The sequence below is a fragment of the Ambystoma mexicanum genome, chromosome 4q (assembly GCF_040938575.1).
Source record: "Ambystoma mexicanum isolate Mex_15411 chromosome 4q, UKY_AmexF1_1, whole genome shotgun sequence".
NCBI lineage: Eukaryota > Metazoa > Chordata > Amphibia > Caudata > Ambystomatidae > Ambystoma > Ambystoma mexicanum.
Window position 1 is genome coordinate 1,242,885,730 of NC_090928.1, and position 26,956 is coordinate 1,242,912,685.

Here is a 26,956-nt window from a genome sequence, read left to right on the forward strand (position 1 = left end):
GAAGTGCAGTACACGGTAAGTGGCGTAAAGTAATAAATAAATAGGGCCAGCTGGTGGCAAGTGCAGAACAAGTGCTGGGGAAGGGGGGGGGGCTGTAGGGATACAGAGACAGTCCCGCAGTGCAGAGGGGTTCCAGGGCATCAGTGCAAGTGGAGAGTGGCTGGGCCCAGGACCGAGGCCGTTTAGAGTGGTCCAGTTGCAGGATCAGTGCAGTTTCAGTGAAGAATTAATTAGCTGTTCAGCAGGGGAGGGGGGGAGAGGGAGAGAGAAAGCAGAAGCAAAGAGGAAGGTTTTGAGGTGCTTCCGGAACCGGAGATGGTTCTCCTCAAGTTTCAGGGAGGCAGGAAGGCTGTTCCAGAGGGAGGCCCCTGCCGCGGAGAGAGATCTACCCCCAGCTCGTTGCTTCGAGAAGCGGCTAACCCTGAGGGAGTTGGAGGCGGATGAGCGAAGGGCTCGGGAGGGAAGATGTTTGGGAAGAGAGAGTTGAACGTATTTAGGACCCAGGCCCCAGAAGGCCTTGTGGACAATGCAGAGGGTTTTGAACTTTATCCTCGCAGCCACTGGGAGCCAGTGTAGAGATTTCAGTCCTGGAGAGATACGATCCCTGGGCTTGAGGCCAAGGACAAGTCCCGCAGTTCTGTTCTGGATGAGTTGCAGAGGGTGGAGAGTGGAGGCAGGCTGATTAAGATAGAGGCTGTTACAGTAGTCCAGCTTTGAAAGAACCAGGGCTCGGGAGACAGTGAGCTTCTGGGGGAAGGAGAGGAAGGGAAGAATACCTCTGAGGAGGTGCAGCTGGTAGTGTGACCTCTTGGCGACGTCAGAAATATGAGGAGAGAAGGAGAGTGTGGAGTCGAAGATGACCCCAAGGTTTTTTGCCTTGCAGGTAGGAGCAGGGAGGGGGCCAAGGGAGGCAGGCCAGAGAGCTGCAGGGACTCATGCTCAGTCCATGTACAAAAACAAGGAGTGGTCATGACTTAATGCCGGTTTTATTTTTCCAACGTTTGAATGGCAGATAAAGAATGGTTTGGATTAATTCCACCTATGCTATGTTAATGTATCTTCTAGAACATCCCTTTACTGGCCTGCATTCCTGATGTTCCCTTCATAATTTTCTTCTTTCTCTATCACAGGGACAAAAGGGCCTTATGCTTGAAAAAACCAACCTTAAGGATGGCTTTGCTCGTGTTGCTGTGGAGATGATCAAACAAGATTGGCCGCACAGGTGGCCAAACCTCTTGGAAGAATTGGGCATAATTTCCATAAATGAGGTATGCACAGTCATTGGGACATAGGGTTATATCATGGCAGGGAAAGATTGTGTATAATGTAATGTTGCACTCATTGTTTGTACTCCTTGAAATATAAGTATGCTACTGTTAGTGTTTTTCTATTTTTGCTGCTTTTTATCCTCGCTCCCCTTTGACGGTATGCCTCCTGGCGAGTGCAAGATAGCCTAACCCTGCTGCTTTGATATTTATCAAATAAATGATCCGAGTGATTCGGTTTCTGAACGGGAGATCTGATAATCGGACCCCGCCCGCCTAGCCTTTCATAAATGCTCCATGCTAAAATTATTGTACATGCATAATGTTTTGCTGAAATAGTCTGACACTCTCTGCACCAGCTTTAAGTGTCACAGGGCAAGTTAAAAAGTCACACGCATTATTGAAAAAAGGAGGGGGGGGGCTAGGGACATGGATGTGTTTTTGTTGTCCTTCGTCTTGTTTTCTTATGTTTGTGATGTTGTGTTAAATTGTGCCTTTAGAGAAACTGAGTTTGGTTTTTGGGTGATGAATATACTGTTGTGATTTCTTGGTTATATTGCTTGTACATAACTTGTTGTAACTGTACATAGTTCAAGCTCAGTATTTGGTTGTTATATGATTTTAATACTTTAAAGAAAATTATAAATACATTTTTTTTTTTTTTTTTAAAAAGTCACACGCTTACAGTGGAAGGGATCCAAGAGGCATTCACCTCGTTATACGAGGATCTATACAGAAGAGAAGGGGGGACCGTCAACAGAGAGATCGATGAGTATCTCGAAGGGGCTTTTCTACCATCCCTGTCGATGAATGAATCTGGGGCCATCGATGCCCCAATTACCGGTGAGGAAATTAAGAACACTCTAGTGCGCCTCCTGCTTGGGAAAGCACCGGGAGACAACGGTTTCTCCCCTGGTTTCTATAAAACCTGTGTGTCGGCCCTGCTCCCCTTCTTGACACTACTCTTTAGTGATATTATGGAAACTGGGAGAGCACTGGATTTATTCGTCCGGGCCCTCATCACAGGAGTACCTAAGGAGGGTAGAGGCCCTGGCTCCTGCGGCTCATATAGTCCAATTTCACTCCTAAACATAGATTTATGCTAGGGTCCTGGAGGTCAGACAGGAGGTGCACTTACCAAAGCATGTCTGACCAAGTGGGGTTTGTAGCTGGGCGACAGGGTGTGGACACTATGAGAAAGACGCTCCACCTGATTAACGAAGCTCAGGGCATGCAGGGTGACCCTCCTCTCCGTGGATGCGAAGCAGGCCTTTGACAGGGTGGAGTGGGATTTCCTAGAGGCGGTCCTTACAAAAATAGAGGTGGGCAAGAGATTTCTCAATGGTATCAGGGCGATTTACCCTGCTCTTTTTGTCCTCTCGCTAGAACCTCTGGCCCACAGGCTGAGACTGGATCCGCAAGTAAAAGGGTTTGTTGTAGGGGGAAGACTTACAAAATGGGATTGTATGTAGATGACCTGCTCCTGCATGTGGTAAGCCTGCTGACCTCTGTGCTGGCAGCAGTAGCTGTGATTGAAGAATATAAACACTGGCAAGTCGGTCCTTTTCCCCTTGGATAGAAGCAGGGATGGTGACATTGAGCGATTCTCATCCCTGGGCATGAGGTTCAGTATGGGGACGCTGTGTCACCTGGGGATTAGTCACTAGAGAGTTGAAGGATCTCTGACTGGACTGGAGACAGAACTAGCAAAATGGAATAAGCTGACCATGTCATGGCTGGGTAGGTTGAAAGCGATTAAAATGGTAATACTCCTCAAGATCTATTCCATATTCTCCCAATACAGATCCCTACTCCTACTTTAAAATAACCAAGGGCACTCTCATGCGATTTCTTTGGCGGGGGAAGAAACCAAGGGTCTCTAACGTTGCACTGAGTCTCTGGAAGGACTCTTGGGGGGGTTTGGGGGGTGTTTCTCCCGGACATACAATGGTACTATAAAGCTACTCCGCTTAGGATTCTGATTCCACATCTCAGACGGTGGAAAGATTTGCAATGGGTGGGTCTTGACAACTACCACTTATGGTCGGCTACTGTTTGGGAATGGTTGTGGGTTCCTAGGTTGAAGTTATTGCAGAGGATAAGGAGTCACCCCATTCTGGGTACCATTTGGAGAATCTGACGACAAGGAAGGGTGTCACAACTTGGCCTTCACCAATGTGTCATTTGTGGATGCCAGGGGTCTGGGATGCCATTCCAAATCTGGAGAGGTTTCAGGACTGGTATGAGGCGTGCCTCGACAAGGTCGGTCAATTGTGGGGGTATGGTAGGTTCATCACGATACTTGAGTTGGAAGAGGTACTTGGAATGGGCACGCGCTCCGTCTTCTCGTACCTACAATTGAAGGGAGTGAGAAGGAGAGAGGTTTGGAAAGGGAAAATCTAGAGGGATCTCACACCCTTTGAGAAGATCCTAGACACTGCATCTGGTTCCAAAGGGTTGGTCAGAGCATTCTACAGGGCCCTGGTGGTGATGAGAAGGGGACCCTCAGACTGGTTGAGACATCGGTGGGAGGGAGATTTGAAGATGGAACTTCCACCCCGCACATGGCAAAGGATATGCCGGGGAGCCTCCCAAACATCATATTCTTGCCAGTATAAACTACATGCCATCAAATTGGTATATGGTAATAAAATCGCAGCAAAAATGTCGCTGGTAAAAAAAATCGCGGTCAAAATGCTGTGCTTTGACTCGGTAAATGTGTACCCCATATACCATTTAAGGGGACCAGGGGTTACAGGGGTGTCCCCGCTCCCCTTAAATGGTATAATGGGTCCGTGGTTTGCGGGGGTGTCCCCCGCATCCTTTACATGATTGTGGCGCACAAAAACCACACCATTTTTGCAGCAATATTTTGTATTCACGGGCATTTTTGCCGCGATTTTAAGACATGGAACCATCAAATTGTTGCACCGATGGAAGTATGACCCGGTTAGGCTTTCCAGAATGTTCCTATGTGTGAGCCCTATGTGCTAGCATGAGTGGGGATCAAGGCCCGACTACTGGCATATGTGGTGGGGATGCAAGGTGGTTCAATCCTACTGGGATGAGTTCCTTAGTTGGATTGGGGACCTGGATGGGATCCCGAGGGTGAAGACACCGATGTTGATAGTGTTTGGTTTACAAGAGCAAGAGGAGAGGGAATAGATAAGGTCGCCGGAAATGGTACATAGCCTGCTTTTGCCGGGGAGGGCTTGCCCGGCCGCACAATGGAACAGAGAGCTCCCTCCTGGAATCCTGGAACGAAAGAATGGATCAACACGGCTTGGAACTTATACCTGATGGAACGCAAAACTGCAGCAATACATAGTGACCCTGGGTCTGTGGAAATAGAATGGTCTGATTTTTGTGAAAAATGCATCCGATAGGTAGAACGAGCGGCTTTCCCATTTCTCAGTGGGGAGGGTAGTTATGCCGCTCAAACTTCTCAACACCAAGGTTACCATTCACAGACTGAAATTGACATCTGGGCAAGAGCTTGACTGCTCAAGAAGTGTAATGGAGTTCAGGTGGACATGTGTGAGCCGTTACTTTGTTAATGTGATTTGGGAGGGTGGGGGGTTTAGGAGAGGGGCGAGGGTGGGGGAGGAGTTGAATGATTTAAAACTTTTTATGGGTTTCTGTTGTAACAGGGGTGGGGGGTCCTTATGTTCTATTACGTATCTTGTCATTTTTCTTAAACTCAATAAAGATGAAATTTTAAAAAAAAGTCGTATGCATTCCTGACAGCTGCTAGAATAAAGTGACAGCATGCCGAAGTAGCATTTTTACTGTCTGCACCTCCGATACAAATTATATTAATTGTTTAACCTGTCAGCCTGTTGGCAAGTTGAACTTTAAATATAAATCATGCCTGCTTGTGGCATGGTGCCTGCTAGGATTGCACAATTATAAAGGAAGGCAATTTGATACCATTCGGCACTCAGATTTGTGAGCAATGCTATGGCTGGACAATATGTACTAGCAGGGATGGCTTCACAGCTGCCATGTTGGACAATGGCCAGGAAGCCGCCTCTTTAATCTTCTTGCAGGAGGGTCAGCACCTTCCTCCCAAGGCACAGAAACCCTCACCATGAGATCTCCTAAAAGATATGTGCTTCAGTGACATCACTGACATAAAGAAGCCACACTTTCACCTGGGTGCTGACCACTAGAGTCCTTTTGAAGTCAGCAGACACAGGATGGGCGGAGTTGGAGTACCCAGAGGCGAGATGTGGGATGAGAGGGGTTCCATCATCTTGGTTTCTGCTGGGCCTCTCTAAAACTTCCTGCCTCCCCCCTCCATTTCCACTATACAAGTGTTATACCACGATTTTAAGCATTCCATCCAGAATTGAAATAATACACAGAAATCTCCTACCCGTTTCCTGATGGAGGATTTAGCATGGCTGGGAGCGCTCCTATCAGTTTTCGAGATCACATGAATCTACCTGAGCTTCTCGCAGAGCCCAACCCAAGGCTCGGGCTCAGTGTGAATCCCAGGGAAACCCTGAAGGGAAAAAACCCTGTTGAGCTGCTGTGGTTCGTGGAATCCTGTATGCAGCCTTCTCTGAATCAGGATTGGAGAGTTAGGACGTTAAGGATTTCTTCTGCCGTCCTTCTTGACTGTGGACCCTGGAACTTGCAGTAAACTAATCAAGAGAAAGAAGAGATGTTTATTACAGCTGTTGCTCCCTCACCGCTTTCGAAGGAAGAACTTTCACCCCCTCCTCTGCTCTTCTCTTTACCCCCACTATGTCGTGGATGTGCTGTAAAGGTCAGAAGTGGAAGGAGATCGGTGGTAGTGACTGAATAGAAAGAAAGCAGACTCACAGAAGTAAATAATCCATGAATCGGTAAACAAAAACCCAGAGGGATCGGTCATAATCAACAGAAAGGTTCCTACCGGGAAAACGGGATTTACTCAAGTACCCAAGGAGCACGTGACTCCTATATTGCACAGACCAAGAGCTGAACGCGAAACTGAATCCGAAACTGTGTCGCGTTTTGCGTCTGGGAAGGAAACAGAATGAAAAATGATCCGTAAGAGAATTTATGAACTTGGACGCGAAGCTACTTCGAGTGTCAGAAGAGCAGCTGTGCGGAGCCTGAATCTTACCGCGTGTCTGAGTGTGGTTCGCGGGAAATGGCGACTCTGTTTGGAGAGAGGTAGGGTGTGAGAGAAGTGAAATGGCGGACCTGCAATGGAAAGGATAGAAAAGTAAGTTAAAGAGATCAGAAAAGGATTTTCTGTGAGTAGTATGTAAGCAAGTAGATAATAATCCCTAGGCGGAACTAGGAACTGCTTCCGCCTCTCTGATATACATCAGAGGAGGATGTAGGCAGAGTCTCCACCTGAACTTTGGTTGAGAAAAAGGCTAGACCGCTACTTGTGGTTGTATGATGCCCTGTACCTAGTCTGCACCCGCTTGAGCCAATAATCGGTGGAGAGCTGGAAATATTGGTCACAGTATGCCCCCTCCTAACGTTGACCTCCCCCCCCCCCCGGATGCTGCTTCCCAGGTGCGATCGGCCAGGGAGTATCCTTTCCAATTCACCAAGTATTATAAATGTCCCCGATGGTAACGGGAGTCGCATAAGTCTGCTACTTCATATTCAGGATCTGATTTAGAACCAATTGGAAGGGGACGATCCACCACTTTGGGATGAAAGTGGTTTCGGACATCTGGTTTAAATTGTGAAACATGAAATACCGGATGTATACGATTCCATGACTCGGAGTTGAAGTTTAAAAGCAGCCGCTCCTACTGCCTTAATAACTCTAAATGGTCTCATGAATTTGGAAGATAATTTGGATGGAATTCGATGTCGCGGAAGGAATCTGGATGATAACCACACACAAGCTTCTGGTTGAATATCCGGGGCTGCGGTCCAATGACGATCTGCAAACTTCTTCCTTCTGTCTTGCGCTTCTCGTAATGTGAACCTTTCTGTTTTATGGCCTTCCTTAATCTGTTTTATCAGGTGGTCCACATCTGGGAAATTAGAAGAGGATCTTTTTGTTGTGAGAAATGAGCTGGGATGGAATCCATAGGTACAAAAGAATGGTGATGTACCGAAGAATGGTAAGCATTATTATATGCAAATTCCGCTAAGGGCAATAGGTCTTTCCAATCATCCAGTGCCACTCCTATATAACAGCGGAAGTACCCATCAAGTGTTTGATTTAATCTCTGCTTTTGGCCATTTGATTGTGGGTGGTTCCCTGAGCTAAGAGATTGTGAAATGCCTAGAATACGGCAGACCTGTTCCCAATATCTGGAGGTGTATTGAGATCCCCTATCGGAGATGATAGTTTCGGGGAGTCCATGCAATGAAAATATCTGTGATACAAAGATTTGAGCCATTTGGGCCGCTGCGGGAACCCCGGTAAGGGGGATAAAATGAGCCATCTTAGTGAATGAGTCAATGGTGACCATGATAGTTGAACACCCTCCAGACTTAGGTAGGTTGACCACAAAGCCAGTGGATATGTTCTGCCAAGAAAGTGTCAGTATTGGCATCTTCACAAACTTCCCTAATGTTGAATTCCGAGGACTTTTGGTTTGAAGACATACCGGACAAGACTCTATGTACTCCTTGATGTCTTTCTTGACCGAAGGCCACCAGAAGTGTCTAGAAACTAATTCCTGTGTGGTTGCAATACCCCGATGTCCTGAGGCTTTAGAATCGTGACACATCTCTAGAACTTCTTTCTGGAGTCTCCTTGTGGGTATCTATGCTCGACGGCCAAGGAAGTAACATCCTTCCTCATAAGTCAGAGCAGATCAAACTTTGGGGGACAGAGACGAGTTTAAGAGGGAACTCTACTATTGTTGACGTGAAGTCATTAAGGTTTGACTGGATTGTAGACCTAACGCCAAGCAGGGAAAAACCCACTCTGATCGGAAGTGTTCGGCTGCAATGTGTTCTTTACGAGAGAGACCATCTGCTTTTAGATTGTTTTTTCTGGGTATGAAGGAGAATTGAATTCGGAATGGCGAATAGAAATGGGCCCATCTGGCTTGTCTGCTATTGCAGGTCTGGGCATATTGCAGTATCCAAAGGTTCTGATGATCTGTGCGTACCTCCACAGGATACATGGCCCCAAGCAGAAGATGACGCCATTCCTCGAAGGCCCGCTTAATCGCCAGTAACTCCTTTTCGAGGGGATTGGTTCCTCCGACGTATTCCAGATCTATAACAGGTAATCGCCACAGCTGTGCTGTTTCTGAACATTTTCTGCGTCCTACATCGAAATGCTGTCCTCGAGGGCCTCTGTCGAGCCGACGTCAACGGATGTTAGAAGTAGGACGCACGACACCCGGAGCATCAGTTTTGTTTTTTCTGCGAACGTGTTCGCTTCGGAGATCTCGGCGCACCTCGGTTCTTCTGAGTTATATTCTTTCGGTTCTTCGAACCTGTTCGTTTGTGAAGATCATCATGTCTTCGTCATCTTAGTGTCGGGACTGCGGTTCCAAGATGTCGCTGACAGACCCGCACGACACCTGCCTCTGGTGCCTCGTTAACATCGAAGGCCTTGCCGGGAGCGGAAGAAGCTTTCTGTCTAGGGTTTCCAAGCCCCGAAAGTCAAAATCTGCTGGGCTTTCAACCGACGATTCGAGGGGCGACTCTCCACGTCGTTGGTGTAAGTCCAGGGGGTATTGGTCCCGGAGTGGTTCCCGTCATTCCTCTGCCTATTCGAGGCATTCACGGAAGCGCCGTCACCGGTCGCCTTCCCCGTCCACGTCCGAGGACTCCGCCCGTCGGCGGGTTGCTTGTCCCAACAAGCACTCTACTCCTGCGGAATGGGGTGCCTTTCGCACGGAGATGATGGGGATTTTTCAATCGCAGGGCTCCATTCCGTCCGTGCATCCGAAGGAAGCCGGCAGGGAATGTACTAGGGCCACCGCTTGCACGCCTTCGGGCTCGGGTGGTCGTCGCGATCATCGGGCGCCTTCGAGGTCCCGATCGGACAAGGTGGATCGCTCTATTGATGCAGCCTGTGAGGTCTTCGAAGATGATGTCAACGCCATCGGCGCCATGTCAGTCAAGGGACTCTCTCGAGGCTCCGCCTCTGAGGAAGTCTTGGGCGCCGAGGCCGTCGAAGGACACGCTCGAGGCTCCGCCCTAGAGGCCTGTGTCGAAGCCATCAGCGCCACGCTCAACGCCTATTCTGTCGACGTCTTTAGAGGATGCTTTGTCGGAGTTACCCCGTGCATCGGTGGAAACCCTGAGGAAGGCCCAGAAGAAGTCGATGAGACCTATCTTTGAGCCTTTTTCTGTGCCCTCCTCCAGGGATTCATTCCAGCCTCTGGATCATATTTCTGAGGTGGAGGAAGGGTCTGAGGAAGGTTTGGTTCTGGATGAGGTCCCTGATGAGATTTTGTCTGGTCATCGCCAGATTGAAGACTTGCGTCAGTCTTTGCACGACGCCAGTGGTCTTGATACCTCCCCGGAGGTTGAGTTTGGCAGGCCCGAGCCGGGTACGCATGCTGGCTCTTCGTACAGGCGGCTGATGTCGAGGGTGACAGAGTATTTCTGGTGGCCTGCGCCACCAGTAGATTTTCTGCAGGATGACCTGACAGATATCTTGGACCAAGGTCCACCAACTGACCTGGTACTGCCATTCCATATGGCCTTGCAACGAAGGGTGGTGGCGGCTTGGACTGCTCCAGAGAATCTCCCGGCAGTGGGTAATTCGTTGCCAAAAAAGTACCGCCCATCCAGTGGCGACCCCGGCTACTTGTCCATGCACCCTACTTCGGAGAGTTTGGTGGTGCAGGCGGCTACGGCCCCAGCAAAACAGGCGTCGTACCCTACCATCACTCCTGATAGGGACGACAAATGTTTTGACGGTTGGGCGAAGAAAGTCTTTTCTTCAGAGAGTATGGCTTTGAAAGCAGCCAACTCCGTGTGTGCCTTAGCACGTTTCACTCACACTCTGTGGAATTGTTTCATTGGCGGCTGAACATATTCCTGAAGGGAAGGAATGGGATGGCTTTCTTGCCCTTGTAGAGGATGGCAAGGATGCCATGCGTGAATCCGTTCAGTCGGGTCTGGACGTGGCAGACTGTGTCAGCCGGTCCATGGCGGCGAGCACCGTGATGCGCAGATTTGCGTGGTTGCGGAAGTCGGGGTTTACTCCGGATGTACAAGCCCGGCTTCTCAACATGCCCTTTGATGGTGAGAATCTTTTTGGCAGCAAGGCTGACAAGAGCCTTGAGAGATTGCAGACCTCCAAAGCTGCAGCGAAGTCGTTGAGCGCTGCAGTTCGCCAACCTCCGCCTTTTCGTCCTAGGGGACAGCAATGGAGGGGAGGTTCCTCTCAATACTACTCTTCCTTTGGTAGATCGAGGGGAGCTGCAAGTCAAAGGGGTCAACATAGGAGTACCAGAGGTGGAAAACAAGGTACTCGAGGTGCCAAGGCCGCTCAGACAGTTGCCTCTTTGCCCTCAGGCACTGCCGCAGCCGCTTCAGCTCAGTCATGAGGCCATGTCCCATGGTTCGCCGGTTGGGGGAAGGCTGGCGCAGCATCTTGTAGAATGGCGTGCCATTACTTCAGATGTGTGGGTTCTGGAGATCATAGCACACGGAAAGGCCTCACGACAATCCACCAGGGAATCTCTTTGAAGAGTTTGGATCCGCTCCTTGTGCAGGAAATCAAATCCCTGCTGGAGAAAGGCACCATAGAACTGGTGCCTGAAGCGGAGAGGAACAAGGGATGGTATTGCCCTTATTTTTTGATTTCAAAGAAAGACTGGGGATTGAGACCCATCATGGACTTGCGTGGTTTCAACAAGCTCCTCAGGAAGGACAAGTTCAAGATGGTGACTCTCTCTCAAGTCCTCCAGGCCCTTCAACTTCAGGACGGGTTGGTGTCTCTCGACCTCAAGGACGCTTACTTTCATGTGCGATTCATCCCAAGCACAAGAAGTACCTGAGGTTCGCGGTTGGCGACTGGCACGTTCAGTTTCGGGTCCTGCCGTGCGGATTGACCTACGCCCCGAGGGTTTTCACCAAGCTCATGGTTGTGGTGGCAGCGTATCTCAGGAAAGGGGGGATTCACGGCTACCCCTACCTGGACGATTGGTTGATCAGAGCGCGCTCTCACGAGCAAGTTATGGATCATCTGTCAGTCACCTGCCACTCCCTTCACAGGCTGGGCTTCTCCCTCAACTTAAAGAAGTCCCACTTGACGCCAACCCAGCGGCTCCAGTACATCGGAGCAGTGCTCGACACATCCCTGGGGCATTGTTTCCCTCCCCAGGTGAGGGCTCATTACATTCTGCAGATGGTGCACAAGTTTCAACATGCCCAGAGTCTCCCGGCGTTCGATTTCTTGAGGTTGCTAGGCCTCATGGCATCCTGCATTCTTCAGGTGCCAGAGGCCAGGCTGCGGATGAGATCTTTGCAGTGGGCTCTCAAGATCCAGTGGTCACAATCCTCCGGCAGGATGTTGGATCCCGTTCGGGTGCCGCCTTCGGTTGCCCAGGATCTCCTGTGGTGGGCCGTCGAAAGCAATCTGATGAAGGGGGCTCCATTTTGGCTACCCTGGCCGGAGGTGACGATCGTGACGGACGCATCCCTCACGGGATGGGGAGCTCATGGGAGGTCGTTGGTCTCCGTCGGAGTCCAGACTCCATATCAATCTGCTGGGGCTGAGGGCCGTCAGGCTTGCCCTGAAGGCTTTTCTGCCGACTGTGCGAGGGAAGAATGTCCTGATCCTGACAGACAAGACTGTGGCTATGCACTACCTCAACAAAATGGGGGGGGCAGGGTCACTTCCTCTGTGCAGAGAGGCGATGCAGCTCTGGTTCTGGGCCATTCAGCAGGAAATTCCGATCTCGGCAGTTCATCTGGCCGGAGATGAAAATGAGATGGCGGACGCTCTGAGCAGGCAGAGCAGGATCTCTCACGAGTGGGAGCTGGCTCAGGAGATTCTCCTGGAGATCTTCATCCTTTGGGGAAACCCACAAGTGGACCTCTTCGCCTGTCAACCGGAGGTGTGAAAGGTTCTGCTCGCGGGAATTTTCTCCAAGAGGAGCTGTCATGACACTTGCCCCTGGCCTTGACTGGCAAGTCAGCCTTCCAATTAGGGCCAGGTCAAAGGCCTTAAAACCTCATCCAAGTCTTGGAGTCAGTTCTGGCGTCTTTGGCGCCAGGCTCACAACCATCATGAAGACCAACATTAGAATGGGACTATTTACTTGGGACTATTTAATTTGGGGGGGGGTTCAGCCAACATGGAGGCACAAATATAGCTCAGTTACAAGGAACTGAGCTATGCGGTCTAATCTTTTGGGTGTGGCAGGCCTGGCACTACTTTACCTGGACTACTTTGGGTGTGGCAGGCCTGGGACTATTTTACCTGGACTACTTTACCTGAGACTATTTAAACCACACCCAAATAGCAGAACCAGCTTTGCGTTATTCTGCTGCGCGCAGCGTAACGCTCTCTGTGTCCAGTTCTTTGATGCCAGTTTACCTGAAACCAAGGACCTGCAGAGAGAGAGAGAACACTACGAAACTTAGATGGAACAGTATCCTGTCTTCAATCCATCGCTGACTTCAGATCCACTCACCTGAAGGTACGAACTCCATCATTTGGCGCCGCATGCATCCTGGAATACCATAACCTGGAAAGAGGAGAAAGAAAGACTGCATTAGTAAGCGTTTACTCACGTTTGCTCCCGAATGAAGAAAGCCACACAATTCTTACATGGGTATTCATCTCCTGCTCAGTATCATTGCTGGAACATTACGGCGCTCGGCAAGGAACATCGCAACCTCCAAGGAGAGAAAGGACACAGGTTAGCAATATAAAAGGCTTAACAGCGCCGTGCATTGCGCATTACTCACCGGACAGCATCGCGTACACCGTGCTTTCGCCTACCGGCCCATGCTCATCTTCAAACTGCTTGACAGCACCAAAATACCTTTCCATACCTAAAAGGAAAGAAGCAAGACATTATTATTCGAACTAAACGGAACATAAGAACTGGATATAAGGACTGTAAAGCAGAAAACCTACGGAGTCACAAAGGCCTGGATTCCCACAGGGGGGCTTGCACCAGTGAAGTAACTTGGTCGCTGCTCGCCCCCACATCTACGTGCCCCTGCCACGAGGAGCAGGACAGAGAATCCAACTTTTACAATATAAAGGTGAGTAGAAAGCCCAAGGGGGAGGAAGGAGTTGAGGCCAAGGTAGGTGGGAAAACATAAAGACAATCTGGTATTGAATCCAGCTCTCCTAAATTGCAGACCCATCTTTAACCAGAGGCATTACCAAGGGACCGGGAGAGGGTTCGAGAGTGCAAATCATCCAACCAGGGCTGAGTGGCGTCCCCGTGGATACCAGGTAAGCGTAACAGGAGCCTTAGGGGACGCGTTCATGGTGGAGTGGGCTTCCCACTGCTGTACGTGTTTCCTCCAGTCCCCGTCATTCCGCAAGTGCTACGGAGTTTATGGAGGTTTGGTTCCCGGATGATCCTCTTTGCTCCGGCATGGGCCTGGAGAACGTGGTACCCGGACCTTCTCGACTTGTCCATCTGCCCTCCACATCATCTTCCCTACCGAGACGATCTGCTCTCACGGGACGGGGTGGTCAGGTTCTCCATCCAGAGGTCAGATCCCTCAACCTTCACGCTTGTCTTCTGAAAGGTTGAGGTATAAGGATTGGGACCTCCCTGAAGATGTGATGGAGGTGTTGCTTTCGGCCAGACGGCCTGCCACAAAGTCCCTGTACTGTTGCTGTTGGAGAAAGTTCTGCTACTGGTGCAGGGTTCAGAATGTGGATCCTTTTTCATGTGATATTCCTGTGGTTCTGTCCTTTTTACTTTCCTTAGCCAACAAGGGCCTGCAAGTGGGTACCATTAAAGGTTACCTGGCGGCGCTGTCCATATTTAAGCGCTCGTCTGAGGAGTGTTCTTATTTTAAAATTCCTTTAATTTATCAGTTTCTGAAAGAGCACACTAATGTGTTTCCACCGTTACCTTTCCAGGTGCCTGGTCGAGAGTTGAATCTGGTTCTAAAATTACTCATGGGTGCTCCATTTGAGCCTTTACATTCTTGTCCTTTAAGACTGTTGACCCTTAAAACTGTATTTTTAGTTGCGGTTACTTCCGCTCGCTGGTTGAGTTGCAGACGCTTTCTGTTAAACCACCCTTCAGTGTTTCATAAGGACAGGGTTGTCTTTCGGAAGAAAGGAAGGACGAACCCTAAAGTTGTGTCAGAATTTCATTTAAGCCAGAAGGTAATTCTTCCAGCGTTCCATCCTCCTCTGCATCCTGGTAAGGAAGAGGAGAGGCTCCATAGGTTGGATCCTAGGAGAGCTTTAAGTTTCTACATTTCACGCATATCCCGGGTCAGAGTGGACGATCAGCTCTTTATTGGATACGCTGGAAGGCGTTTGGGACAAGCTGTTACTAAGCAGACTTTGTCTAGATGGATTATCTTGCCAATTTCTGAATGTTACCGGTTGGTGGGTACTGACCCTCCGGTAGGCTTACGGGCCCATTCTACTAGGGGTGTGGCTGCCTCTACCGCTCTGCAGAGGGGTGTTCCCATTCGTAACATCTGTGAAGCAGCCTCATGGGCTTCGGTCCATACTTTTGCAAGACACTACTCCGTAGATTCTATCCATGGGCAGGATCTGGCCTTTGGCAAGGCGGACCTTTATTCTGCAATTTAATTGGGCATTCTAAATTTCTAAATTCTTTTCCCTCCTCCATACGTTGGTACTGCTTTGGGAGTCTGTCATAGATGTGGAATACGTTGGAGGAACCAATCCAAGTTCTCTTATCTGGTAACGTTCTTTCGATGGGATGTTCCGACGACGTATTCCATATCGTACCCTCCCAGCCTGCCCCGCTACAGAATATCTTATGCAATTGCAGCTTACGTTTCCGCAAGGCTTTCTGTGCTCATACTGGCAGAAGATTGGTGCCACACGTTCTGGGGAAAAAACTACAACTGAGGCTACGGGCGTCGTGCGTCCTACTTATAACATCCAGTGACGTCGGCTCGACGGAGGCCCTCGAGGACAGCGTATAGACGTCATAGACGCAGGACGCAGACTCTGAAAATTTTCCAAAGCAGCACAGCTGTGGTGATTACTTGTCATAGATATGGAATACATTGTCGGAACATCCCATCGAAAGAACGCTACCAGGTAAGAGAGTAACTTGTTCTTCTAAGATGGTATAGTTCAATTCCGCTGGCGACAGAGTTTTCGATAGAAAGGCCATTGGGCGTTTGTGAGATTAATCATCTTTCTGAAGTAGAACAGCTCCTAATGCTTATTGGGAAGCATCCGTTTCTACGATAAACTGCCGATGTTGGTCAGGGTTCATCAGTATAGGAGCCGACGTAAACCAATCTTTTAAGTCTCTCGAAGGCAACCTGTGTCTGCTGACCCCATTGAAAAAGCTTTCCCTTTTTTAAGAGATTGGTTAGTGGCTGAGTAAGGGAAGAGAAATTAGGGATGAATTTCCGATAGAAATTTGCGAATCCAACAAATCTTTCGATATCTTTTCCTGATTTAGGAACGGGCCAGTCTCTTATTGCAGATACCTTCTCAGGATCCATGGCTATCCCCTCAGCTGAAATTACGTAAAATATAAATAAGTAGTAACTTGTGACGTTAGGAATGAACATTTTTCCAGCTTATAAAATAAATTCTGTTGGAGTCTCCTTAATACTTGGCTGACGTGGTGGTAATGTTCTTGCAATGATGAGGAAAAAACTAAGATGTCATCCAGATATATGATAACTGTGTGTAATAGTACGTCTGAAAATAAATGGTCCATAAATCATTGGAATATGGCTGGGGCATTAGAAAGACTGAATGGCATCACGCGATATTGGTAATCTCCAAATGGTGTTCTGAAGGCGGTCTTCTATTCGTCGCTCTCTCTAACTCTGATGAGATGATAAGCGCCTTTGAGATCAAGTTTGGTATAAACCTTTGCTCCTTTTACCGCCTCCAAAATGTCGGGGATGAGGGGCATTGGGTACTTATCGGGAACCGTGATCTTGTTCAATCCCCGATAATCTATACATGGCCGTAGCTCCGAAGAGTTCTTCTTTGGAATAAAAAACAAGAAGGCGGCTGCTGGGAATGTGGATTTTGTGATCAGATCATTCTTGATATTAATTTTTAGATATTCTTGAAGTACCTCTTTTTTGGAAATGGAGACAATATACATTCTACCAAATGGTAGGGGAAGGTCTGGAAGCAAGTTGATTGTACAATCGCCCCTCCGATGAGGAGGTAATTGAGTATACTCTGAGGTAGAGAATACTTCACTGAATTATTGATACCTATCGGGTAATCCGGTAACCTGACAAAGAGAAGTGACCCCTGGGGCTTCCTCACAAGAGGTAATGGTCTCGATTTATCTGTTCTGCTGGTTCCTTAAACAATGGTCAAGACAATACTCGGATTGAGTAAATTACCCTGCTGACCAGTTGATAAAAGAATTATGCCTTCTCAGCCATGGAAGTCCAAGGATAAACGGATGATAAGCAGCACGAATAATGTCCAATGTAAGTATTTGATGGGAAGAAATGGACATAATTATTGATTCCGTCTGTTTCTTGATAGGTCCGGAGACCAAAGGACTACCATCTACACTCTCTACAGGAATCGTTTCGGATTTAAGGGAGCATGAAATTTCATGTTCCATGGACCAATGAGCGTCCATAAAGTTTCCTGCCGCCCCACTGTCTACCAAGGCCGGGACATTCTGGAATGTCCGTTCCCCCATTTTGATGGAAAGTATCAACATTTGGTTATCTGAAGGGCGCAAGCAGACTGATGTGTGTGTTTTAGATGAGGAACTTTGTTGTGCTAATGAGTCCCGTACCGTGGTCCCTCTCACGGCCGGGAGTTGGCGTTTCCTGACTTTCTGGGAAGAGTGATCGGACATTCCTGCACGGCATAGGTGTTAGCCCCGCAGTACATACAAAAGCCGAGAGTTCTTCTACGGACTCTTTCTTCAGGAGATAAAGGACCCCTTGCTGCAGACCCTAACTGCATGGGCTCTTCAGTTGATTGGCCTTGGTTCGTATTAGATGGGCCTGATATTGTTCTAAATGTTCTCCCCTTGCGACGTTGGCTTTGGCGTTCCTTCAAGCGCTACTCAATCTGAAGAAATAAAGAAATGAATTCAGTAAGGGTGTTGGGCCTTGGTATTCTGGAAATTTCATCTTTTAGATCCTCAGACAAGCCTCTATGGAATATGGTCATCTGGGCGTCATCCAACCAGGTGGTTTCGCTGGCCATTTGTTTAAACCGTGTTATGTAGACCAGGATATCTTGATTTCCCCGTTTGATGTCTAAGACATGCGCCTGCGAGGCTGCCCTAATTTCTTGCCTTCCAAACATTAATCGAATACTATTGCAGAAGGCAGTGTGGGAGTCCAAAATTGGGTTGTTTGTAGTAACCAATGCAGTAGCCCACGCCAAAGCTGGTCCCGTTATCTGGGAAACCATGTATCCCACTCGGTCTTGATCTGTGTGAAAATAGGCTCCCTTGAAAGTGAACTGGATGGCGCAAGAGTCTATAAACTCTTTTACCTTATGTGGATTCCCATCAAACTGCCCTCCAAGAAGTGGTCCTGGTGGGACTTCCAAACATTGGGTAATACGGCTGGCTGCTGCCTGTTGTGCCACTTGTTGTGCAGGTTGTTGAGCTGCCTGGTGTTGAGTCTGCTGATTTTGCCTAAGTGTGGCGTTTTCTTGCTTGAGGTGTTGTACCTCGGCGGTAAGTGATTGTACTGCAGCAATAAGCTGCTGGATTTGCTGATCCATATTGATCAAGTATCCGCACCGGTTATGCTTTCTGCGTGACTATCCCAACTCCGGATGATAGCTTCCCTCTGGTATCTTATTTATTTGGGTGTTGCTATCTGTTATACCACGATTTAAGCATTTCATCCAGAATTGAAATAATACACAGAAATCTCCTACCTGTTTCCTGATGGAGGATTTACCACAGCTGGGAGCACTTCTATCCGTCTTCGAGGTCACAGGAATCTACCCAAGCTTCTCTCAGAGCCCCAGCCCAAAGCTCGGTGAGAATCCCAGGGAAACCATGAAGGGAAAAAACCCTGTTGAGCTGCTGGGGTTCGTGAAATCCTGTAGGCAGCCTTCTCTTAATCAGGATTGGAGAGTTAGGACGTTAAGGATGTCTTCTGTCGTCCTTTGGCTTGACTGTGGATCCTGGAACATGTAGTAAACTAATCAAGAGAAAGAAGATGTTTGACAGCTGTTGCTCCCTCACTGCTTTCGAAGGAAGAACCCTTACCCCCATCTGCTGCTCTTCTCCTTACCCCCACTATGTCGTGGATGTGCTGTAAAGATCAGAAGTGGAAGGAGAGCGGTGGTAGTGACTGAATAGAAAGCAAGCAGAATCACAGAAGTAAATAACCCATGAATCGATAAACAAAAACCCAGAGGGATCGGTCCTACTCAACAGAACGGTTCCTACCGGGAAAACGGGATTAACCCAAGTACCCAAGGGGAGCGGGATTCCTATATCGCACAGACCAAGAGCTGAACGCGAAACTGCTGGTCGCGTTTTGCATCTGGGAAGGAAACAGAATGAAAAATTATCCGGAAGAGAATATGAACTCAGACGCTAGGCTACTTTGAGTGTTAGAAGGGCGGATGGGCGGAGCCTGAATCTTACCGCAGTGTCTGAGTGCGGTTCGTGGAAAATGGCGACTGCGTTTGGAGAGAGGTAGTGTGTGAGAGATAACTGAAACGGAGTAGTAATTAAGCAAGTAGATAATATTCCCTAGGCGGAACTCAGAGCGTGGCTGTACTCCTACGAGAGTAGCAATGCGAAGTGAACTGCTCTCGCCTCTCAGATATACAGCAGAGGCGGATGTAGGCAGTCTCCACCTGAACTTCGGTTGAGAAAAAGGCTAGACTGCTACTTGTGGTAGTATGATGCTCTTTACCTAGTCTGCCCCCGCTTTAGCCAATAATCGGTGGAGGGCTGGAAACATTGGTCACAACAAGGCACTTTGTGTGCAGTGTCAGAAGGTAGAGGGTACTTGTCAGAACAGCCTAGATTTCAACACTTAAAGAAGGTTTGCTTAGGGCCATTCCACTGTGCGAGAGCGCATTCTAAGGATGGATTTCTAGAATCCGCCCTTGTGGACAGATTTCAGGAGGCCACCTTGTTTCTAGTGAACAGAGATCTCTGAGAGGCTAGCCAAAATACTATCAAGGTACCAATGGATAGAAGTCTTTGCTTTTCTCAGGAGAGTGAGAGTAGGGTCGGGGGCCTTCAATGAGTCCACACAATGATCAATTTAGACAGGAAAGTATAAAAAAAATAGTTATTTATTCTAGTCCTTCTACACATACTGGAAAATGAAACTAGTAAATATTATTTTTTTATTTTAATTGTTTTGCATTTTTAAAGTGCTCACACAGCCAAGGGGCATTGAGGTGCTGTTACATGAGTTTTTGCCTTAGTTACATGTTTAACGCACTTAAATACCCAGAGGTTTCTAAGCGTGGACCCGGGGAGCGAACCTGTGGTGCTTCGTGTCGTTTTGTTCTAAGGCGAGCATGTTGCCGGTGAGCTATCCTCCCGGGACATTATTGCACAATACTTTAAAAAAATATATATGTATTTTTATTGAATTTTTATCAACATTCAAACACATAAACAAACTTAGCGGTGTGTATTATACATTTTACATAGCATGTATCATGTGTGAGTTATGGCCGCTAAGAGCCCCTTTTCCCTCCCCCCAGAACAACATGAGCCTATTCCATTATGCCATCCGCTATATCCTCTAGGGATGTACCTACTTCCTTATCTTGGGGAGTGTCATCTTCGCTTAAATTCTCTTGGGTAGACCCCGATAATGTGGCCAGTAGATGCCTCCAGGCCGTTAATGTATCGGTCTCTTCCTCTCCTCCTTTGTTTGCTGCCTCGGTCCATACCGCCGTTTCAGTTTCTGCCCATTTCATAAGATCATACCACCAGACTTCTATTTTGGGTCTGTTACATGCTTTACAGCCCATGGCGATTCTGCGTTTGGCCAGTATATAAGCAAGGTCCTTGAGCTTACTCGCATGCCTTAGCTTACGTGGTCTAGGGAACCCGCCCATCATACATGCCCATACTGATTTCACCATTAGCATAATGCCTTTTTCTGCCACGCGGTGGGCTACTTCTTTCCAGAACTTAATAATTTCAGGGCACGCCCAGAAATGTGCGTCATGCCAGCATTTACTTCTGTGCACTTGGGACATGTTTGTAGTCCTGCATTTTTGAATCGGGCTATTTTCTGGGGGGTCATGTACGCTCTATGGGTTACATATAGTTGGATTTGTTGCAGCCTTGCATTTCTGGACACTTTTTTGTGGTACTTTTTGAGCTCTCTCCCATTACCCATCATTCATGCTTTCTCCCACATCTTCCTCCCAATCTAGTCTTAGCTGGACCACTTCCTTCCCCACTTTAGACATGAGCAGTTCATATATCTGGGAGACCTCATGCCCTCCTTCTGCAGTGTCATACATAGTATCTATAGTTATGTCCAATTGGTCCTCTAACTCTATCTCAGCCCATGTTTTCTTAACCCGTCCCACCAGTCTAGTATACGTGATATATTGCCCAAGGTGTAGGCCCGGATCTTCTGCCAGTGCGTTAAATTCCAGTATGTTCCTGTTTTGCCAAATATCTCCCAATGTTGCGATCCCCACTGGTTCCCAATATCTACGTATCATTTGTCTTCGTTGTGCGTCCCCCTCGATTAGTGCCACTAGTGGGACCTGCGGGGAACAGAGAGTCGGGCTTTCCATGGCCTGACAAGCCTTTCGCCACATATGCCATCCTAGTTCCAGCATTCTCGGCTGCCCATTTAGTTCAGTTTTGGGCAGCCATATCCATTCTTTCAAAAAAAATGGAGCACAGTCTGACCTCAGCAATCTAGATTTGGCTGTTGTCTTCAGATAGCCACCTGGCTACGTATTGTAGCTGGCTGGCCCAGCAGTAGATTTCGAAATTGGGGAGTTTTAGGCCTCCTTTATCATGTGTTCTGCAGTTTCCACAGGGCTATTCTGTTCATACAGCCAAATGAACCCTCTGCATATACTTTGGAGCTTATCAAAGAACCGCTTCGGTATCAAATATGGTATGTTTCCGAAGAAGTGTATCAGCCTAGGCAGCACTTCCATTTTCAGCAAAGACGCTCTCCCCATCATAGCCAGTGGGAGCTTAGCCCAGAATCTCATACTGGTCTCTGTTTGCCACTGCCTTTTCCGTGTTATACTTGTGTTCATTCTCAACCTTATGATAGATGTCTATTCCTAGGTATCTGACGGTGTCAGTCTCCCGGGATATTTGTAGGGTGGGTAGGTGCTCTCGTGGGATCCCTTTGTATCTCCCTAAGGGAAATATGTGATTTTTTGGGGTTGACTGCAATGCCCGAGAGTGAAGCGAACCACTCCATAACTTCCAGGATATAATGCAAGTTTTCTTCTGGGTATTTCAGATATAACAACATATCATCTGCATATAGAGATATTAGGTGTGGCCTTCCGTTAATAGATATCCTCACCTCCTCGTACTGTTGTCTTGGGTATATGGCTAATGGTTCTAGTGCGAGTAATATAGCATTGGGGACCAAGGGCACCCCTGTCTGGTGCATCTACTAAGTTGCCATTTCTCTGAGATCACCGCTCCTGTCTTCACTCTGGCCAGTGGTGAGCTGTACAATAGTTGCACCCATCTCAGATATCTGGGTCCTATTCCTGTAAGGCTGTCGTTAACCATGGCCATTTAACAGAATCAAACGCTTTTACTGCATCTAGGGAAACAATCGCAACATCTTGCTCCTCCCTTTCTGTCTGTTCCATGACCCGGTGAAGTCTCCTAAGGTTATCAGTGGTATTCCTGTGTGGGACATATCCAGTCTGATCGGGATGAATGAGTTTGGTTATGACCTGTCTTAATCTGTCCGCCATCACGGCTGTGAGAATCCTGCTATCTTGGTTTAGCATGGATCGCGGTCTATACGACTCGCGATCCATGCTCGACTTATTTGGTTTGAGGATCGGGACAATTATCGCTTCCCGTAGGGATTCTGGCAACGTTCCTATTTCAAGGGCTTTGTTTAGCATTGCCAACAGTGGGGGAAGCACTTCCATCTTACACGTTTTGTAGAACTCGCTTGGGAGTCCGTCCATCCCCGGGGCTTTGCAATTGGGTAGTGCCCCAATCACTGCATCTAGTTCTTCTAATGTGACTGGGTGTCCAAGTTCTCTCTGTCCTCCATATTTAGTTTGGGCAGGCCAATGTTATTTAGTGTCTCTATCACGTCCCAATCGCTTTCCTCCTTATCCTCGTACAGCTGTTTATAAAACTCCAGGAACCCCTCATTCACTGCCTCTTGGGGGTCAAACATCTGTCAGTTTTCCCTGTATTTCGCTCTAATCATGGGTCTAGGTATCTTGGTTTTGTATAACCAAGCTAGTAACCTCCCTGGTGTGTCTCCGCCTGCATGTCGTTTCTCTATACATTTTTTATAGTTTAGGTTACATAGCCGCTCCCAGTGTTCTTCACATACTAGTCTTAATTTGTTTATAGAATCAGCCTTTTCTAAAGTGTTGTCTTCTCTCAGCAGGGCCTCTTGGAGTTCCTTCTCTGCTGCCTGTAGCTCTTGCATTATGCTTCCTTGGAGCCCTTTGGATTTTGCTATCGCTGCTAACCTTACCACCACCTTAAACGCCACCCATAGGGTGCCTGCCGATTTGACACTCCCCGTATTGTTCACAAAATATTCTACTGTCATTTCTCAGGTCTTCTCTAAACACTGTATCTTTTATCGCTTCCGTTTGCAGCCGCCAAGTTGGGGCTGGTGTTGCCATGTTAAGATTAGTGGTGAGTGGTCTGAAAGGACTCTAGCTCTGTACTCGGTCTGCACTACTTCTCCCACCACCTCCGAAGAGACCAACAAATAATCTAGCCGTGTGCATAGGTTGTGTGGGGCTGAGTAGTGCGAGTAATGTCTCTCGTGTGGGTGTTGTAGCCTCCACACGTCTTCTAGTTTAAGGTCCCTCAAGATCTTCAGAGTTTTGACTGCCGGGGCAGGTTTGTCTGACCTGTCTACGTTGGGGTCTAGAGTGCAGTTGAAGTCACCTCCCTATATGACCGCGCCGCCCAAAAAGGGGCTTATTTTATTGTATAAGGTCTTAAAGTAAGTCACTGTGTCCTGGTTAGGGGCGTATGTGTTAATAATGCACACTTCTCTGTTTTCTATCAGACCTCGTATCGCTGCCAGCCTCCCGTCTGCCTCTACCATAGACTGCAGCAGCTGAAAGGGGACATACAGTGCTACCCAGATAATTACCCCTCTGGCATATGCCAAATATGTTGCCCCTACCATGGCCCCTTTCCATTTTCTTTTTATCACATCTAATTTCTCTCTGGTGAGATGGGTTTCCTGTAACAGAGCAATGTCCACCTTCTGCCTTCTTGGGTACATCATCATTTTGTTCCTTTTCAGATAGCTATTCAACCCCCTGGCATTCCAGGTAGCTATTTTAAGGTCTCCCATTGTTTATCCATATCCAGACCCACCCCCGTTTTTTTTCTGTATCTTGGGCCACAGCGCTTGGACATAGGCTCATCCCCTAACTAAACTCACCACATACTTCCCAACTCCCTCCCCACCCTCCTCCCTTCCCAACCCCAACTGTTGCCCAGCTCCATCCATGGATCTCAGGCTATCCCACATATAGTCCTTTCTCGGCCGTGCCGATTCTAGGAACCCAGCAGGAGGTTGCCGCACTATCGGCAACCTAACTAAACTATCTAAGGGGGTATATGGGCGTGTCTGCTATGCCCCCCGCAACTCTACTGTATTGCGCCATATTGGTTCACCTATGTATAATTGTCCCCCAACATATCTGCTCCTTTCTCCATTGTTCTATCTTATATTCAAGTCCCTACGTCCCAAATTATACAGCACCTCGGATATTGCGATCGCTTGTCACTCGTCCATTCTGTCCTCCTGGCCATCTGCTCCTATAGGGCAATTTTGGGCGTCCAGCCATTCTGTTGCATCTTCAGGGGTGTCGAAGAATAGGGCTCTGTTTTTATGAAACACTTTCAGTTTTGGTGGGTACATCAACATAGATTTGTAGTCCGCCTCTCGCAATCTTTTCTTAACCGTTCCATAGTTCAATCGCCGTCTTTGCACCAGTAGTGTGTAATTCGGGTACGCCGTGATGGTCGCAGACGCCCTTTGTATCATGCCACATTTCTGGAAATGTTCCAGGATTTTCTCCCTGTCGCGATAGTTCAGGATCTTGGCAGTTATAGGCCCTGGAGGGGCACCCGGCGATGGTTTCCTTGTCAGGGCTCTGTGCGCCCTCTCTACTGCAAATCCCTGAGTGAGTATGCCCGCTCCTATTTCTTGTAGCAGCATCGTCTCGACGTTGTCTGTTGGATCCCTCCTCGCCTTCCGGGAGCCCCACAATGCATGCATTATTTCTTCAAACACGCCCTTCAGCCTCCTCAGCTCTGTTTTCCAGGTTGCTCACGCGTTGCTCCAGAATGTGAATCTCCAATGTGTGGGTTGCACTTGCGGCTATATTCGGGATCATTTCTTCTCGTTTGCTTGTGCGTTCCGCTATTGCTCTTACATCTTGTCTAAGTAGATTCACATCCTCCTGGACTTTGCCAGTGCAGCCTTGAGTTCCGCCATAGCTGACTCCAGCTTAGATTCCCATGTTAGTTTCAGGTCTGTAATCGCTTCTAGGATCCGTCAATCATTGCGTGCTGGGGTGGTATCTGTTTGTAAGGTCTTTTTTTTGCTTCTGGTTCCCTCCGTTGGTTGCTGTGTCCTGGGAAATTCTTCTAGTGTTGGCTGCTTCCCTTTTGTCTTGCCTTGTTTGGACATCATCTCAACGCTGTCTTGTGCTCCTTTCGGGATCGTGCAGATCTGGTCTGTTGTGCTCTGGATCAATTATTTAGTTGATTTGTATTTATTTTATATATATATATATTTCTGAGGCTTGTGGAATCTGCTTAGATCACATGCTGTGCATAGGCCGACATCTAGTGGAAGCTGCGGAGTATTACAGTTTGTTTTTCGAAAGTCGAAAATGGGCGTCGACACAGGCGTGCCAGTAATACTATCCCTAGTGTGACGTCCACTGTACCCAAGATCCCTCACGCGTGTAGGATCCTCAGATTGTTTTTTTCCGCCATACTGGTCGGAAGCATCTTGCGGAGTTCCCTGGCCTTAGCCATACTTTTGCTGTTATTATAATTATAATTCTTATTCATTCCCTTCCCCACCCCAACGTCGACCCTCAACCTCGACGACGGCTGGAGAAGTCATCGACCGTCGACTGCTGCACGACGGATCTGGGCCTCGGAAGGCCGCTGGCCTCGGCCCGGGCCTAGTAGGCCGCTGGCCTCGGCCCTTACAAGTAGGGAGAGTGGGGGGTGGTACATACTCTTCACTCTTGATATATAGTTACATTTTATATATTCCTACACTTAGCAGCCCGCTGCCTTAAGGTGCGTATGGAGGGTACCCCTTTTCAATTCTGCCCCAAGTGCAATCGCAAATACCCTTGGGTCGACAGGCACGCCACGTGCAATCTCTGCTTGCCGAGGGATCACCCCGAAGCGAACTGCAGAGCGTGTAGTAGGTTTAAACCTAAGACACTTAAGGACCGTTCGACAAAGCGTTGGGCCCACCACGCCAGGCAGGAGGCCATGGCAGCGGAGGGCGCCTTCAGCGATGGCAGCGACGCCGTACTTTCGGACGGCGAGGGCATTATGGCGTCGAAAGACAGCCGGCGAGCGCAGGTCCCCGACCTCGGAAGGTCGTCCGGCAGGGCGGCTATGGGGAAGACCCCCGGCGACGCAAGCGCTACACACCTAACACACACTAAACACACTAAGACCAACCGGACCTCGACGACGTCGACTTCCCGGAAAGAGGCACAAAAAGAACGGTCCGACTCGGTGTCCTCTGGGCGCTCTCGATCGAGATCACCTCACGACGCAAGGCAATCATCCACTCTTGCCAAGAGTGCCTCGCTACACACATTAACGGAAGTTCGATCGTCGGGAGACGAAGACGACTTCCACCCCCAGGCCGCGCTCCAAGATACCGAGACCGCGGTTAACACCAGTGAGGCCCCACGCCCGAAGCACACAGATACCTCTCCAGACCCTCGGCGCCAGGCGTCGAAAGTCTCTGGGGCCTCCAAGGGACAGGGAAAACATTTTTCCACGCACGGGGAGGGGGGGAAACAGCGGAAAGCACAGCCTTCCACCCCTGTAAAGCCATCCTCTCACCCTAGGCAGACAAGCAAACACAAGTCTACCCTTGAAAAGTCCCATAAATCATCACCTGCTAAAGTAATACCCTGTTCCAGGGAATGGTCCAGTGAAGACATAGACAGGGTTATGTCTAGGATGTCTTCCTTGGCTGATTTTTATGATAAGAACCCAGAACACTTTCTTTCATATAACCCTCAAGGGGCCACACCCTCAGGCTCCTCCGATCCTATCCCGCTAAGTAAAAAGCCCCGGTTCGAAAGACCTGAACCCTTCGAGGTTCAGCCTTACTCCACTCCATATTCTACTCCACTCCCCAGTTACCAGGGACAAGTTTTCCCTGAAGAGGACCAGGAGTTT

General features: G+C 48.5%; 1 protein-coding gene across 2 annotated transcripts in view; it reads left to right on the top strand.

Annotated features, from left to right (window-relative positions):
- Nucleotides 1–26,956, top strand: part of LOC138468319 (exportin-5-like) — a 2,047,117-nt gene that overhangs the window by 186,525 nt on the left and 1,833,636 nt on the right. For both annotated transcript variants that reach the window (XM_069608821.1, XM_069608822.1), the window contains exon 4: nt 1,131–1,268. In XM_069608821.1, coding sequence (XP_069464922.1) covers nt 1,131–1,268 — 138 coding nt within the window. The remainder of the gene's footprint in view (nt 1–1,130; nt 1,269–26,956) is intronic.